General features: G+C 36.9%; 1 protein-coding gene across 1 annotated transcript in view; it reads right to left on the bottom strand.

Annotated features, from left to right (window-relative positions):
* TTC29 (tetratricopeptide repeat domain 29) overlaps positions 1 to 16,691 on the bottom strand; it is a gene marked incomplete at both ends in the record, with an annotated part of 109,981 nt that overhangs the window by 22,431 nt on the left and 70,859 nt on the right. The window contains one exon of the mRNA XM_082759540.1: positions 13,319 to 13,550. Within this exon, the coding sequence (XP_082615666.1) occupies positions 13,319 to 13,550 (232 nt within the window). The remainder of the gene's footprint in view (positions 1 to 13,318; positions 13,551 to 16,691) is intronic.

Genomic DNA, 16,691 nt, shown 5'->3' with positions numbered 1-16,691 from the left:
GTGAAGGCACACAGCAGTACCATAATTTTCATTTAATTAAAGATATGGATTTAATTACTGAACTCTGAATGTGGAGAAAATCAGAGTCTGGTTCCTGAAGTATCTACACAGTCTAGAATAGAAAAAAAAAAAAAAAGACTGTTCAGATCTCACATCTGGGGCTCTAGATGAAACATCTGCAATCATAAATAAGAACTTCCAATACTTCATTTTAGTTCAGTTGCATCTCTGGTAAGAGATGAAATACGAGTGGATTAACTCAACAAGATGAATTCAGAAATTTAGCTGCTTCCCTACTTCAGGAACTTACATAAAGGGAAGAGCCCTGAATTATGTAAGAGACTTTGAATAACAAAGCCTCCGAGCACTTAGCGAGACCATTTAAGAATAAGCAGCAACCCTTCCCTCTGCATTGGTTGATTTCTTGCTGGTGAAGCCCCTCGTCTTCCTGCTCTTTTAGAATAGATACTAGCCTACTGATTACTGAGCTCAGATGAGTGATACGGACTAATCCCACAGGGTAATACAACTGGAAAGTACATAAAAAGAAAACAGGATCTTTGCCTCTATCTTCTTCCAACAGCCATGCTCATAAGAAGGCACTACATTCCTTCATATCTAATCAAATACCTCGACTAAGTAACCCTAATAATCTTATCAGAAATCACCACATTTTGTTTTTTTTTTTTGAACTCCAGCACATCAGATAAATCCTTTCTTCAAGGTAACTGCAAAACTGGAAGGAATTAATTTAATGTCCTTGTTGGATAGAACAAATACTGAATTTGAATCATAGACATACATAATAATAACAATTCACTTCAGATATACAGGAAAAACTTTTTTTTTTTCCTTCTTTTCTTGCATGATTTTACTCTTTATCAAAGATTGTTCATGCTGTGGATGCTGTGGAAAGCCCATCACCAGATATCTTTTTAGAACAGGCAAGACAAACTTCTTTTGGAAGCGACATATAGTGGCTCCTGCCTTGGGGCTGGAGTAGATGACTTCTTAAAGTCCCTTCCGATTACTATTTTTCTATGATCCTATGTTTATTGTTCTGGCTCATTAAATTCCACAGTTCTGGAAAAGACTAGAAATGATGCTGCCAAGGTGATTTGGGTATCTTCAAATTAACCCCACAGGCTTTGGCACTGAGAAATGGAAAGACTGCCAACTGCTCTTTGCATTTTCCCTAGCCTGCTTCTGATCCTTCTAATTGGCATCCTGTCAAAGTAAGACTGAACTTGTAAACCTCTGTGTTTAAATGAATCAAAGTCACATAATTTACAGAAAAAAATATGTTAGAACCAGATAACTTAATAAAGTTCATACCTATGTGGAAACTGAATGTGGCTTTGATTGTCCCATCCAAATGTATCTCAAGGAACTAAAACCTCTGTCCCACCACCTTACCATATTCAACTCACGGATATTTGCATCTTCACAAGTGGTTAGATTCCAGCTTTCTCCATCAGATGTTTTTTTTCTCCCCACTTTACAGACTCTGAGGACAAACCTTTTGCTAAGACTGTCATTAATATGTACCAAAAGAAACCCTGAGAGCATACTCAAAGAGGCGGGTGCAAGGTGTTTTACAATATACGGAAACAAATTAATTGAGTGGAAATTAATGTTAATTATACTAATAAGCTTAAATGAAAATATCACATTACAAGTGGAAACAGACAACAGAGTAGCAGCCTCTTTACTCAGCTTACACTTTAAAAGGCTGCAGCACATTTGCTTCTGTATCAGCCTTATCACCTATGCTCATCTTTAACTGCTGTTACTCATATATAGGTAAGCTGTATGGCAGTGAGAGCCCCAAATAGCAGGCTAAGTTACTGCACACGTATAATGCCTACCTCAAGAGTTCAAGGTGTCAGCGAGTCAATAGCACATTACACAATTATGCATGTAAGAAGTACTTCAGCAAACAGCATCAGAAGAAATAGCATACTGCAAATGCCATATTATTATTATGCCAATGAATAGCACACACGATCGCAGTCTCTCTCTGCAAATATCAGATGTCACTGTACACAATTTATCTACAGCAACGAGATAGCTTCAAATTAGCACTGTAAGGCGTCCAAGTTTTCCTGAATTGATACTTAGTTCACTTAGGAATTGGAAGGGACAGAGAGGTGTCACCTGCGGTGTGAAGACCTCTTTCCAGCACTTCCAAAAGGCTTATACTGATGTCTTCTTTGCCCTAACCAAGGTGAGAGAGTAACAGACTCCTTTTGGTTTTATTCTGTGGTGACAAAACTGGCATGGAGAAGGAATTATACGGCAGTCTGCATAGTATTACTTTATACTGCAGATTGTACAGAGTATTACCAACTCCAGATGGCTCAGGCAACATGGGACTTAATTTGAAAATAAATGTTGCAAGAATTTAAATGTACAACTGATATGCAAGATCCTAATGACCTAAATGCAAGATCCTGGATCTGCCACAATGTACAACAGTGGGCCTACTGAGTCAGCCCAAACTGTACATTTTAAAATAAAATCGTAGTGGGACTTAAATTAAAAATATAGCCTTAGCATATGTAGCCTACAAAAAAAAAAAAAAAAAAAAAAAAAAAAAAAAAAGCTGGAAGTACTGTTAAAAGCTTAGGGTTACCTTGCAACCTTCCAGAAGACAGTGGAGCCTGTGAGATGAATTGATACAGAGATGCATCATTGCACATATGCAACGATGTGCATATATGCATATATCCTGTAGGTACAACCGAGGATCAGGGTTCAAAAAGCCCTGGAAAAATCTAAACATCTGGGTGTAAACAACCTAGACCTCTTACTCAAATGGGGGAAAATAATCTGGAAATAACGCTTATTCTCTCTTAAATGAAAGATTAAAATGGATTAATCATTGACTTCATCCATTTGCCAATTGCTGACAGCTGTCAATACAGGGATTTGATTTCTTTATCCGAGCATCACAAACACTGCATTAGTATCTTCAGAGAAAGATCGTGACTGTGAGAGCTGCAGTTTCACTGCCCCAACTCAATTACTGCATTCTTGAACTGCAATGTATTCATTTGTGGGCACTGGGGCAGCCAGTGGGAGGGTATTGATTGGAGTATAATGTCATGTGTAGCAGCGAGAGTAAGATGAAAAGTGTTTTCTGCTTAATGGGTTGGTATTAAGTAGGTGGGAATGGCTTCTAATTAGCCAACAATTGCTGTGTTTCTCAGTTTCCCTCCTTTCCCTCCTCCTGTCGGTCACCAGCTGCCAATCTCTCTCTCCTTTTCCCTTTTTGTGTGGAGTTCATTGCTCACTGCAGTGAAAGCCTTTGTTTAAAAAAGAGGGCTCCCAGGGTCTCATCTGCCAGGGTACAGCTTGCTGCCTGCGATGAGTAGCAACTGTCAGTTTATTTTATCTCAACCTTTTCATCATTCTGCTGAAACTGGTCGAGTGAAACCACCTGAGAGACCTGAGGATTCAGTACCTACAAGTCATTAGCCAGGACTGCTCAGTCTCTCCCCACACAGCAAGTCAACTGAACACTGCTTAAAATGTAGTCCACTTTAACCCCGTATTTTCCTATGGACGTATTAGATCTCTCTGTGCATCGTCCTGATTTTAGAGTTCACCATCATTCCTTAAACATGCTATAACTACAACTAGCAAGCAATGTATTTTCTAGTGCTTCTCAACACAAATACTCAATGGATCACTCTTCAGAAATGCAAAATAGAATACCCTAAAATCCATTTATTAGAATACCTTTAATCTGAACCTCCCTCTTACCTGAACCTAGGTTACATCCCCCAGCATGAATGCCACACTCAGCAACTCTCCCAATTATTTCAGGCCCTGCTTACCCAGAAGTTTTGATAGTGCATCTCAGATGAAAGGGAGGAATTCTGCTCTTAGTTACACTCGTGCAACCCCCAAAAATCAACAGGATCTTAAGGGCATAACAAAAACAATATTCAGCCCACAATTTTGGGTATATTTGCAGCATTTCCCTCTCTTTGCCATCAAGGTCCTCTCTCTTTGCATGTACATATAAATATATGCACATATATAAAATAAACATGCACATCCGCCTTCCAAACAGCTAATATAATTGCAGTACAATCATTAAAAACATAGTAAAGTATTTGAGAAAAAAAATATGTTGTTTTAAACTAAAATCAAATAAAATTTATACAGATAAAATTTCAAAGTTGTTAGCCTAAACAATCTTGCTCTTGGGATCACAGCTAACCTGCTGTGGTTATTACTAGCAGTTTTAATACAGCAACAGAAGGGTTGCTGTCCCTCATGCAAACAGTGAGCTCTTTCAAGGTATGAAAGAGATAAGAATGCAAAACCAGTTATCCTCCAATATTTCAGTTGATTTCCTAATGCTCAAAACATTCAATGTTTAGTCTGAATTCCATTTGGGCTGCAGCATAACTGTGCATACTTGAACAAATACCAAATATATATAATTTTCTTTATTATTATTCACAAAACTAAGCTAAAGGTACCAGTGCAGGTGAGCTCACTTCTGGGGAATGGCACATCTCAAGATGCTGTTCAGCAGACTGACATGCTCTGAAATCAAAGGGCTAGACTCCACATCACCCCCAAGTGACATTTTCCACTAGGAGAACAAGATAAGGAATTCAGGGGGCTGCAAATATTGCACCCAGGATAAAAAGTCAGTGGATAGCCCAGAACTACCAACGTTGTACAGCAGGCATTATTCTCCCCTCCTGGTTTTGACCAATTATAACACTGATTTTCCTTGACAGTAACTATTGGGGCACCACCAAAAGCTCCTATTCCTCAGACTCCTTGGGTGCACAACATGAGCAGAGCAAGGCTACTATACGGCATATTCACCCACCATTTTTCAGGTTCGGTTTTACATCAGCAATGGGTTGAATGCACATTACTATCACTTAGGTGCTCAGGTAAGATGTGTAGGCACAATCGGATGTGTCTAAGCAGATCTCACCATGTTTGTATGAGTTGTGAAGGCGTATTTCATACTGCCTAGTAGTTATAAAAAGGACATGTTGGAGTATCACCTTTCTTAGACATTATGTTATGAATAAACATCAGGTTTAGATGTGAGAGGTGCTGGTCACTTGCAGTTCCCCTTTCAAAAACTGTTGCAGAAGATTAATTCCCCACAGGAGCTGACACCAGCTACGTTGTGTTTGACTAACATCCAAAGCAACTACACTTCAAAAACATGCCAGATTTTTTAGGAAAATTAATTGTACCACTGTAGCAGCCATGGAAAAATATGAAAAAGCACTGATTCAAAACAATTTTGAATTGGCCTCCCCTAATCAAATACTCCATCTGATACTTATTAATGTCAGTATTACAGAATAACAGCTAGATGGTCAAAATGATGTACTTAATTGACACTACAGAAAATGCTGTATAATTACTTGGCTCTGCAGCAAGACTTGTATGAACCCTTAAATGGGAGTATTCTGTATTACAGATAATATCGAATGCTTAACTGAGTGAGTAGAAACAAGTGCATGAGCCTGGGGGCATGGTCATCTACTTAAGCATGCATGTGGATCTTCAAGCTAATTAATCACCTAGTTGTATACTTAAACCTGGTCAAGCCATTTGCACAGGTAATTAAGATCTCTTTATAGGCTATTTTGATACTTCACAATTTTCTATTAACTAGTTTACCAAGATGCTCAATATGAAGTGTGATTCTTTCCAGGGTATTCTCTGATTACCATGTAATAAAAACACAGAGGATGAAGAACAGCACCAAAACTGTAAGCACTGACACACAACTCTTAAACAAACCTATTGATCGTACAAGCAGCACAAGAGAGATACCTAATAAAGTTCAGATTGAGATGCTAGCTACTGAGTATAGAGGTAGCTGATGTTCCTTAAGCACTAACTGCAAACACACATAAAATTAGGGCTCAGAACGAAGGTATGGAGCCAGAAAGAGAGAATAATTTGCAATATAGAATTGAAGAATGGGAGAGAGAACAAAAGATAAATAGGGCACTGAACTGACAGGGAAGGAGGAGACAAAAGGAAAAGAACTGTTTCAGAAAAATCACAAAATATTCCTAATGATTACCAGAAGCAAAATAAAAAGAGGTGGATTTGTAGGCAAAAGAAATACGGTTTCATAAATACATTAATTGTGGAAGTATGACATTTCACTGTATTAAATAGATTGGCTCTCTCTAAAAGTAAATCATTTAAATCCAGACTATCTTCAAGCCACAGTCTTAATGAAAAAAGCAATTTGTCACTTAAATATAAGAGGAACATAAAAGAATATTCCTAGGCAGGGGAAGGCATCTCAGAGAAAAAAGAGAAAAAAAAAAAAAAAAAAGATGCAGGAAAGAAAGCTGGTTTGGGAGTCCAAGAAGGAAGGTGTTTGATAGGCTGGCCGTGACTCCTGAGATGACCTAAGGGTTCTGTTACAGAAAATATGCACCGAGTAGTTTCTTTGTCTTGGCTTTGATTTTCTGTGTCCAGAGATTGTTGGGGAGCTTTTGCTAGGGATGGTTTTGCAGCAGAGAACTGTTTTTTTGTTGGCCTGAGGTCAATGTTTCTCAGTTGGCACATTTGCAGATAGCATCAATAAAAGTTTTTTTTATGAAGTCTAAATGACAACAACCCTTCTCAATATTAAGTAACAACAACAACACATAAAAGTCTGCTGTTTGGTACTTTCTGGGGATCCATTTTCCCTTTTGAGAACAAGAGAATAAGGTCACCAGAGACATCTCTGTTCACATGTGCTGCAAAGGAATGGGGCCTGTGATGGCACATGTGGAGAAGCCCTGGGGCCACATCAAAGTGTGCTGACCAGTTATTCCTCCTTGGTCCTGCAATCAGCTGGGAATTGCCAAAGCACAGTACCTGCCACCTGTTCTGCTTTATGACTCTTCTCTTTGTCAGTGCATTTCTTATGCTCTGGATTGCAGGCAAACCTCAAGCTGCCAGGTAGGTATCTCCAAATCAAGGATTCCTCCAGAAGTGCTCTAATGTGGCTAGGCAAGTGCTGCCATTTCTTTTGTACCATTTAAGAGTCCTATGGGATTAGAGTAGAACTGAGCTCCTGCCATGAGATTTTTCACTCTTTAAACTGTTAAGGAACTCCAGTTTTGGCAGGAGTACTGACAGAGCAGTGCATGAAGCTACTAGTTCAGTGCATAAAGCTACACTAAAGGTTCTGACAATATACCTTAGTTTGAACACTGCTTTCAACATTTTTTTTCCACAAGAAAGAACAATTCACCTTGTATAGGGAACCATTTTCTGCTGATCTAGAAAGCTTGCCTGAGAAAACACAGCTGGATGCCAGCAATGTTTAGCACAGGATGGCTCTAAAGCAAATGCAGGGTGCAATTTAGATATCTCCATAGAAAGTATCAGACGGCAGAAAAATCCAGATGAGAAACCCAGATTCTGCTCTGGTTGAGATGCTCTTATGTAACTCCAGATGACAAGAACACTCATAATCACATTAGACAGAGTGACAGTGAATTTTTTGAAGTTATAACACCAGACATGCAAGAATGTCAACTCTTAGCACAGACTACAAAGAAACTTCTCTGAGCACTGAAATGTTCTATGAACCCTCTTCTGAAATCCACAATATTGCCCATCCACAGATCTGGCCTAGTCCAATCCTGTGTGGAAATTATTTATTATTTAAGGCAGTATTTAGAAAGAAATCACATGACAAATGGTAAAATGCATCCCTACAAAGCACAAAACCACTGAATGTAAGCATCCCCCCTATATATTTTCTCAGACAAGCTTCAACCATCAGCAGTAAACAGAACAAACTATTGCACTAAGGAAAACTAACGTAGATGTTTAAAATGTGTTTTCAGACCTCTTTAGCTCTTCTCTTCACATCTGGTGCTTTCCGTAGTCCAAGCAATAACCACCCTCACTTTCTAAAACTATTGAAGCATATCACTAAGCTGAATCACTCAAATAAATGAAGAAATAAATTCAGGTAAGATACATGCACTACATAAGCTTATTTTCCAAAACACATCTTCCTAAGCTGTTCCATATCATCATCATCATCTACATTTAAGCATGCTGTCTAAGGTATTTCAAATAGTTAATACTATCTATTTAGCAGACAGGTATGTAACGATATACTTAAGTATATTTTTTCCTGTTCAGAATTATCATTATGTAATTCAAAACATTGAACTAAAGAAACTGCTCTTTCACATCTGTTGTTACTGGAATTTGTTCAGGTAGTTCTTCCTACCATTTTTGCCAGCCACCTATCTTGATAATTACTTAAGGTATTCTGCGTTAATATCAAGGACACAGCAGTACAAAAAAAAAATTGAGATTTTTGAAGATTAAAAAGGGAGATATGCTAAAATTCAGCAACTGATGAGTGTCAGATGTGACTAAGAAGCACTAGGAGTTTAGAAAATTGTAAGGAGAAAAAAATTGACAGAAGCATTTCTAGGCTTTTTTTGTTTTCCCCTATTTTCCCAAATGCGTATATTTTGGCTTTTCTAACCAGTGTTTTTCCAGAAGTGAGTAAACTATTCTATTTGATAAATTCCACAACGGTGTGCAGAAGCCATCCTCTGAATTCCAGCAGGGGACACTGATGTGTTTGAGCTACTCCTGAAAAAAGCTCACTGAGAACTGAGCCTTTATGCCTCTGGCACAGGGACAGCTTTGGAGTCTGCACTTGGTCACAGGCTTGCTTTCCATGATTTAAAATCATAGCTGTTATTTACCTAAGTGAACAAGTATAACTCTCTTCATTCATGTTCATTTGTATTTTCTGAGAAAACACCAAAATCCTTTCTATTTTTCATCATTTTTGGTCATATTAGCAATGTACTCCGAACAATTAAATGAACTCTCAATTTCTCTAACTTTATTGACAAAAATCATAAGCACGTGGAACTTGAAGAAGAGCCCACTGAGGAACCTAGTTCCAGGCCTATGCAGAGCAAACAGAGCAGGCTGAGAGGACAGAGCGAGCAGGCCGCCAGGAGGCACAGGCACATTCACCACATTCAAAACAAGGGTCTGAAGCACTCCCATCTTCTGTGTGGCAGTGAATGGGAAAAGAATCATGATTTTGTCTGTTTAAAGTCAGTCTAGCTATTCTGTCACTGACAGTGTGCACTTTTAATTATTGTTCCTCAACAAGCTTTTTACATAACCCACTGATATGCTATCAAGTGGAAAGGTTACGAGAGCACTAACTGTGGGTTAATTCAGTCTGCACACAAGCTTATATATTCACCGTCTGTACAAGCTAACTACAAAACAGAACTTACAAACAAATAAATGGGCCAAATAATATAACAAAAATGCAAAGAGCAACTCTGAGAGAGTGCAGGCATGTGCCCAATTCTGGTAGTCCTACCTCAGTACAGTGATATGCCAGAATCCATGACAGAGCTTCAGATATGGAATATGAAGGGAAAGGAAGCTTAACACAAGCCTCTACTTTTCTACTGACATCAAGAACTATTTTAAGGATGTACATCTGTGTAAGGTATAAAGCTTTCTAGTTTTGATTAGTATGCCATATCTCTCCTTCTCCCCGAAATGTTGTCATATCAACAAACCTGCTACCACCGATAAACGTTTACTGGACAGACAAAATACCATTTATAATAGACACTACTTTAGCAAATCAAAACCAATATTCACGAGGAAACAGGCATTTTGGGTACAGTGCCATAGCATAACAGCTATTAGAATGCATTTGAGGTAACTGGCATCATTTATTAATGTGTGGAAGCCCGGATTTGCAATGTTAGAGGTATTTCTGGAATTAGCGTACTTCACAAAGATGAGACAGTAAAAAAGCAGTTTATCACATTAGGAAGCACACCGTTCTAACATTGGGCAATATTATCAAAATGGCACATAAATTATGTGTTTGTGGTAAGTTATAGTAGAGAAATGTTAATGGAATGTGTTTAGTGTAATTTTCGATCTCATACCTCCCTTCTAATTTTACCATTCTTTAGGGATAATCCTTTTATTAATGAATGATAAAATCACACACAAACTTCCATCTAAAATTCATCTGGCAAGATCTCTTCACCATATTAAGTTAGCTACATCTTTTGCAGGAAAATAACTATGGAGCATCTAAATGAACTTCTAAGAATATGAATTGATAAGATGAGAATTTGACTTTTTATACAACAAAAAGGACCCACTCATATTATGTAATGTACCATTCCTTAGCTCTGTAAGAGGGAGATGGAGAAAGAATATCAAGGGATTACATGTATGGGAGTAAGGTTAAAAACTCATTGTATTGCATTTTCCAAGCTATAGTTTTAGCTGGTGCATGCATTTTAAATCACATGGAAGGCTGCTCAGGTGTGGAATGCTAGAAATAGTCCAGATCATGCTGAAAAATGAAAGCGTTAATGGTACAAGATAATTCTATTGATCATAAGACTGCAACTTATGGTATAGGTAAGACAAACACTTAAGCAGCGTTAAGTGCTACTATAAAACAAACCAAAAAACAAACAAACAAACAAAAAAAACAACAAACCAAAACACACACAAAACTCATAGTAAAATGTGTTAAGTTTGCAAAGTTGCAAAATTGTCCAAAGTCAATAAATATAAATTGCAGTCAAAAGCACATAACATTTCTCAAGAAAACAACTGAAGATTTTTCAGCATGAGGAAAACAAAATATTTTAACTTGAACTCTGCTATTAAAAATGTTTAGATGATTTCAGGCACCCAAAGTCTTTTGCAGAGGCAAAGCACTGCCAGCTGCAATAACCTGTACCAAGAGTTTCCAGACTCACAAAAACATAATTCTTGAGAAGCATTTCATTTAATTAATATCCAAAATTCAATCCAAAATTTTCCTGCCTTCAGATTCTTTAATTATTCTTCTCCCTTTTAGAAGATGACAAATCAGGAGATTATCTATTGAAAGACCTGTGAAGTATTTTCTCCACAGAAAATATTTCCTTTTTTAGGCTTTAAGGTGGAATCATGAGAAATTTTCCCTCCTGATACTGTTGATAATTATTTTTGTATACTTTTGACAAAACACAAAAAGATCAATAAAGTCTTATTTGTTCTTACAGTGGCATCTCACTATGGCATAAATAACTCTCTTGTAAGTGAACTCAGGTGACTGAGTCAAAATACAGCAGACAGAAATACATTCTCCTGTGCATTTATCAACACTGTTTTCTGATAATCTCATCCCTTTTTCCATGACAACTTCAGTCAAAACATCCATTTTATTAATAAATGTTGAGGTAAATTGAGTAATTAATGGTTCTTCCTGCTTGGTTATTGAAATGATTGATTTAGAAAATAAGCCTTGGTTGAAAGATATAAGGTATCTGGCAGTACTTGAATTTAAATGTTATTGTTCCTCCATCAGCCTTAGTATTTCTTTTGCTTAAGACTACAGAAACTACTTTTATTTTTTGTCACAGAAAAATTATCCAGTCAGGACAGAAATGAAAACTTATTACTTTCCTTCTTCACTTCATTAAATTCCCCTGCGGATTAAGAACTACCATTGTATCTTGTCTTCAGCTATTTTACCCTCAAAAAGACTGAGAAAAATCTAGCAGATTATCGATGTTGAGCTATTTGAAAGAGCTAGAAATACCATTCTATTATCATAGTAGGAATTTCCAAAGTGATGAGTTCATCACAGCATGCACAGACATTCTGCTGGAAGATAGGATAAAGGCTGTACCTGAAACTCAGAGCTGGTAGATCTTAATATTGAATTGGTGCCAGGTCATGTTTTGCCAGACAAAGATATTAAAAATGTAGTGCCAGTACTAACTAGAGATTTGGCACACAAAACATGAAGAATGTTACAGATTGTGCTGACAGTGTGACACTATGTTTTCCTGGATGTAATCTGGGTATCATGAGAGTAAGCTTGGAGCACTAATGAGAAAAATGATATTGAACTGGAAGAGCTGCTAAATATGCAGTAGCCACAGGGTTCCTGGAGTTTACTGGAACTAAAATGAAAACTGTAATACCATAAGTAACAGAGGGTAAACTAGGCAGAAATGCTAAAGGAAGAGACTCTCAGCAGGCAAAACTTGTTTCTGCTACCATGCTTGCCAGGACATAAAGGGTTTTTCTAATCATACTCTTTTTATCCCTGATGTCCTGTTAAAGAGGAGCAAGAAACTTGAGATTAAAGGAGCACATACCATTTCACGATATAAATGAATACCACAACTAACTGGAGAAAGCAATGTGTAAAAGGCTGAATGGAAAACCTTGTCAGGTGCAAGAAGTAACGTACATGTTAACAAAGATCATCCTAACTATCTCTTCAGGGCTCCTGTTTTTTTACTGTTTACCATTGTCAATTTTCGTTGGTCTCGTATTTATTGCACCTAAAGCTTATGAACACCAAGTGGAACATGTAAAGTTGCTTGACATTGGATTCTTTGGCCATCTCTGATAGCATTCTTGGCATCTTCACTACATCCTGCACTAACGGTCTAGAAACTTACTATGCCTTGCAGGAGATATGAGCCCAGTTAACTTTGCCAGCCAGCAAAGTCTGTTCATGAGAATGCTGAATATCCACTTGTTCAGGAGAAAAAAAAAATCCTAAATATTTATGATTTTTAGTCATAATATATAGTCAATATACAGTCATTCAAAAAGAAATGCATTAAAAAAGAACTGCCCTGTTATCATCATAGGAACTCTAAACAGTTTTTATCTCTTCAGCATGCCAAAAAGAAAGAAAAATTTTACCAATGCCAAGAGGTCTACTCCACACAAAATTTTCCTCCCTCCTGTAGTTGAAACTAGGGAATTGGAGAAATCACAAGAGTTACTTCCCCTTTCCCCAATAAGGATGCCAAAAATAAAACAGAATGCTCTTCTGAATTCATTGCTATGTCTGCTATGTTAAGCAGAAATTACCTCTTACTTCAAAAAACAGAGAAATTGCTTCTGGATGTACTTGAAGAGCTGACTGCAAAGTAAGTTTTTTTTTTTTTTTCCTAAGTTTAAAATTATGATATTTGACTGAACTAACATATCACTGTTTGCCCAGAACTGTGATGTTTTAGAAAACAGTACTGAAAAGAAGTTATCATTCCCAGAAACTGTTTCTCCCTCATATATTGTATTTAAACCTATTTAATTCTGTCTTTAAAATAAGCACACAAAGGAGTAAATCTAACCTCCATTCAGTACAAGGGTAATCCAATAAGGTTAAACCCAGGAAATAATTTAATAAAACTCTACAAGAAAAATGACTTAACCATTGAGAACAATACAGCACTAATGTGTTTCATAACCAATGTCTTACCGACTGTGAGAGGGTCAGTGCACACGTCACTTCTGTTCTCCTTCCATGCCAGCAGGTACTTGAGGCTGACAGGATCTTCTGCTTCTATATAGCTGTTAAACGCCACCATCAGTTTATGAGTCTTCGCAATGCCACAGTAAGTCTTTGTTTCCCCCTCTAAGGGCAAATTATTTAAAATGCTTGCTGCCTCAAAAGCTTTAGTGAAATATTCAAAAGCTTTATTGTAGTTCCCCTAGTAAAGAAGAGGGAAGAAAAAAAAAAAAAAAAAAGGAAAGAAATAAAAGAATTGTAAAAACTGCTTGCAGTCACTTGTATTTACCTTGATGTTAAAACCTGCTCTCCTCACACCTGAGATGTCGCAGCTGAGAGGCCAGCCTACAGAATGACTCATGGCATGGTATTAACCAAATCACTCTCCCTTGGTGTTTCCTAACCTCTAAAATGCAGAAAGCAATGCTCATATCTTTTTCAGGAACTAAAATGTTTTCAGCTGTCTGTGTAGTATTTTGATCACGCAAATCACTGTATCAATGCTAAGTATTAACACTGATTTCAGTCAGGCCTTTTAGCAATTTTCACTGTTGTTTCATGAACAACCCTGTGGGAGGAAAGGTCCTAATTTACTACTGTGATACTAAATTTTAGAAAAGAAATCTTAAGAATGAAGAAATAAAACCAAAAAGATGATAATGAAATGAAGCACTGAGAAGAACAGAAATCAAAACTTACAGATTTATGAGAATGGTAGTATGCCAAAAGATAGGGATATTCCTGATCAAACAAAAAGAGAAACAATAGGAGAAATTTGTCAACCATTCCTAAATAGAAAACCCAAAGAGTTTATCTCTTTATCTGCAGCCTACAGAAATTTAGCATTCATGTGTCCAGTAATGGTTGAAAGCATTTTGAGTTGGTATCACATAAGGTAGCATGCAGTAACTTTCTGCTCTAGTATTCATATTGTCTAAGGTTTAGTATCATACGGAAAGGATCAGATGACAATTTTGGCAATATACTCTAACAAGCTAAAAATAAAGGCTTTTGCAATGCTTCGAGGAATTTCAAAGGGACCTAATAACACTACTTGTGTGATTATGTGATAGCAAATGAAATTGATTCTTTAGAAAAAGATAGGTAACTTATGCTGCCTGAGCTATTAATAACTTTTACTGGATTCTCACTAACTCATGCTCAAGAAGAAGGCCTTGAAATAACACGGGCAGCTCTGCAGTGGCTGACCCTAAATGCAAAAGAGATCTTAAATTTATTAAGGTCAAACAAAATATTAGCACTCATCAAAAATACAGTGTAGAAAACTAGGATACACTCTTTATATAAATAAGCAGTATATTAATAAAACTGGACAAAATAAATACGGGCCAAACAACAAATATAAATGAGGAATAGATGTACAATTGCTACCAGATGTAACAGAAGAATAGGAATTAATTGAATCTGATTGAAAAGCAGGAAAATTAAAAATAATTCCAGATAGCTGTCTCCCCTTAATAGATTATTTGTGGAGAAAATCCTGATCACAAGCTTACAAAGTGGAAAGTTAAAAGTCAACAAACAAGACAAGGGGAAAATAACATATCGGGAGCATGGCATTATGTAACTGTTCATCCTTTACCTTATTGTGAAGGAATCAGTTCTGGCTATTGTCAGAGCTAGAAAAACTTCTACGGCTATTCAGACTAAATATAGCTGGCCCTCTCCATGGAAGATGCCTCCTAGCTCTCCAGTTTATGAGAAATTCTGCTGCCCTGATGGTGCAAACTCCTGACTGAAAAGTGTTTTCAGAGCTGTCTTATCCTTTAACTCTCAGCTTGATTTAGAAAAATTAAAACTCCCTTCTGCACAGAGTAAAGAGGACAGGAGCACAGACTCCACTTTGATACCTGTTGCTCTTGATACCACTATTGGGGATCAAAATTTGTATGACTGTTAAAGGGTATCTGAATTTAAAAAAAAAAAAAAGGAAAAGGATAAGGATAAGAGAAATTCAGATTCTGTTTTTATACATCAGCAGAGCAAAATCAGGCATATGAGGACTCAGCAATGAATAAAGAACAATAAGCAGTAGGGTAATAATCAGAAAGGAGAAACATCTACATACTGTACTCATGAAAACTATAATAGGTTCAGTGATACAATTAGTGAGAGGAATGCAGCAAATCAGACTAGGAAACTCAAGAAAAGTGAAATGCGAAATGACAGCGTCATACTATCTCCATCAGAGTTTATTCATATTAAGTAAGGAACCTGCTTAAACTGGGAGAAATCAGAGATACTAATGTATAATATAAAAACAGGCATTTAAAAAATGAAACATACTGGTAAACAATCATGACTAAAAAGCAGGAACTTAGTGTACAGCATTAAGGAAAGACGATGGTGACGGAATGGTGAGATGACAAAACTACAAAGAAATAGCAACAGCATGGACAGAGCAAGGTGAATTTAGTCAAAGCCACTTTGGGGAGGATAGTAAGTTATATCCTTGGTTTACTAAAGGTCCCCAAGGATAGATCTGGATATAAATAGAGATATCTGTAATTTGATGATACAAATTGTATCACCAGGCGAAGTAACAGAGTGGAATAAAAATACCCTAATAATAGCTTAACTTAGATAATACTGGCTATGACAGCTGACACCAACCAGGCAGTGATCCACGAGAAAAAATGTTAATTAAGACTCAGTATTAGTAAACATTGCTGACCTTGCAGAAAAAAAGTAGTATAGAAAATTGAGAACTGTAAAACTTTTGTGAAATCTTTTTGTCTATTTAAATTCTGTATTTTACATAGGTTTCTAAGTCTAAGTCACTATATATTTTTTCCCTTCTATTCCCCTAACCCAGTTCAAGGCAGCAAATTCTTAACTGAGAAACACAATTTAGGGAACAACCCCAAAGAGGTTAATTATTAAAATATCACTTCTCGTATAAATGATTATTAGCAATAGTGTCAACAAGCAGTGAAATATAAAAGTAGTTAAACAGAATTTTGTTATTTGTTTTTCAAATTTGGGGTAGAATATTTAAGGACAGTGTCACACCACCTTCTACTTCAAAGAAAGTTTCAGGTCAATTTAAAGTTATTTTAGCAAGTTCTCAGAATTTCAAACTTAGTTTTCAATGGAGATTCTGCATTTATGCTAAGAACTTAAGCAAACAGAAGTCTCCAGCCTAACTTGGAGAATACGGAGTAAGACTTTTTTCTACTGCTTGTGCAAAGGGTCAGTAACTTCAGTAACTTCAGTCAGTGAGAGTTCTGCGTGAGAACAATCCTGAAAATAAAAAGACATTTGGGGGTAGTGTAAAAGCAAAGGGGCAAGTAGCCTGACATATTACACATAGAAAAGAAAA

This window comes from Aythya marila (assembly GCF_965140915.1).
Source record: "Aythya marila genome assembly, chromosome: 4".
In the NCBI taxonomy this organism is placed as follows: domain Eukaryota; kingdom Metazoa; phylum Chordata; class Aves; order Anseriformes; family Anatidae; genus Aythya; species Aythya marila.
Note: the sequence above shows the minus strand (reverse complement) of the source record. Positions and strands in the feature narration are given on the sequence as shown.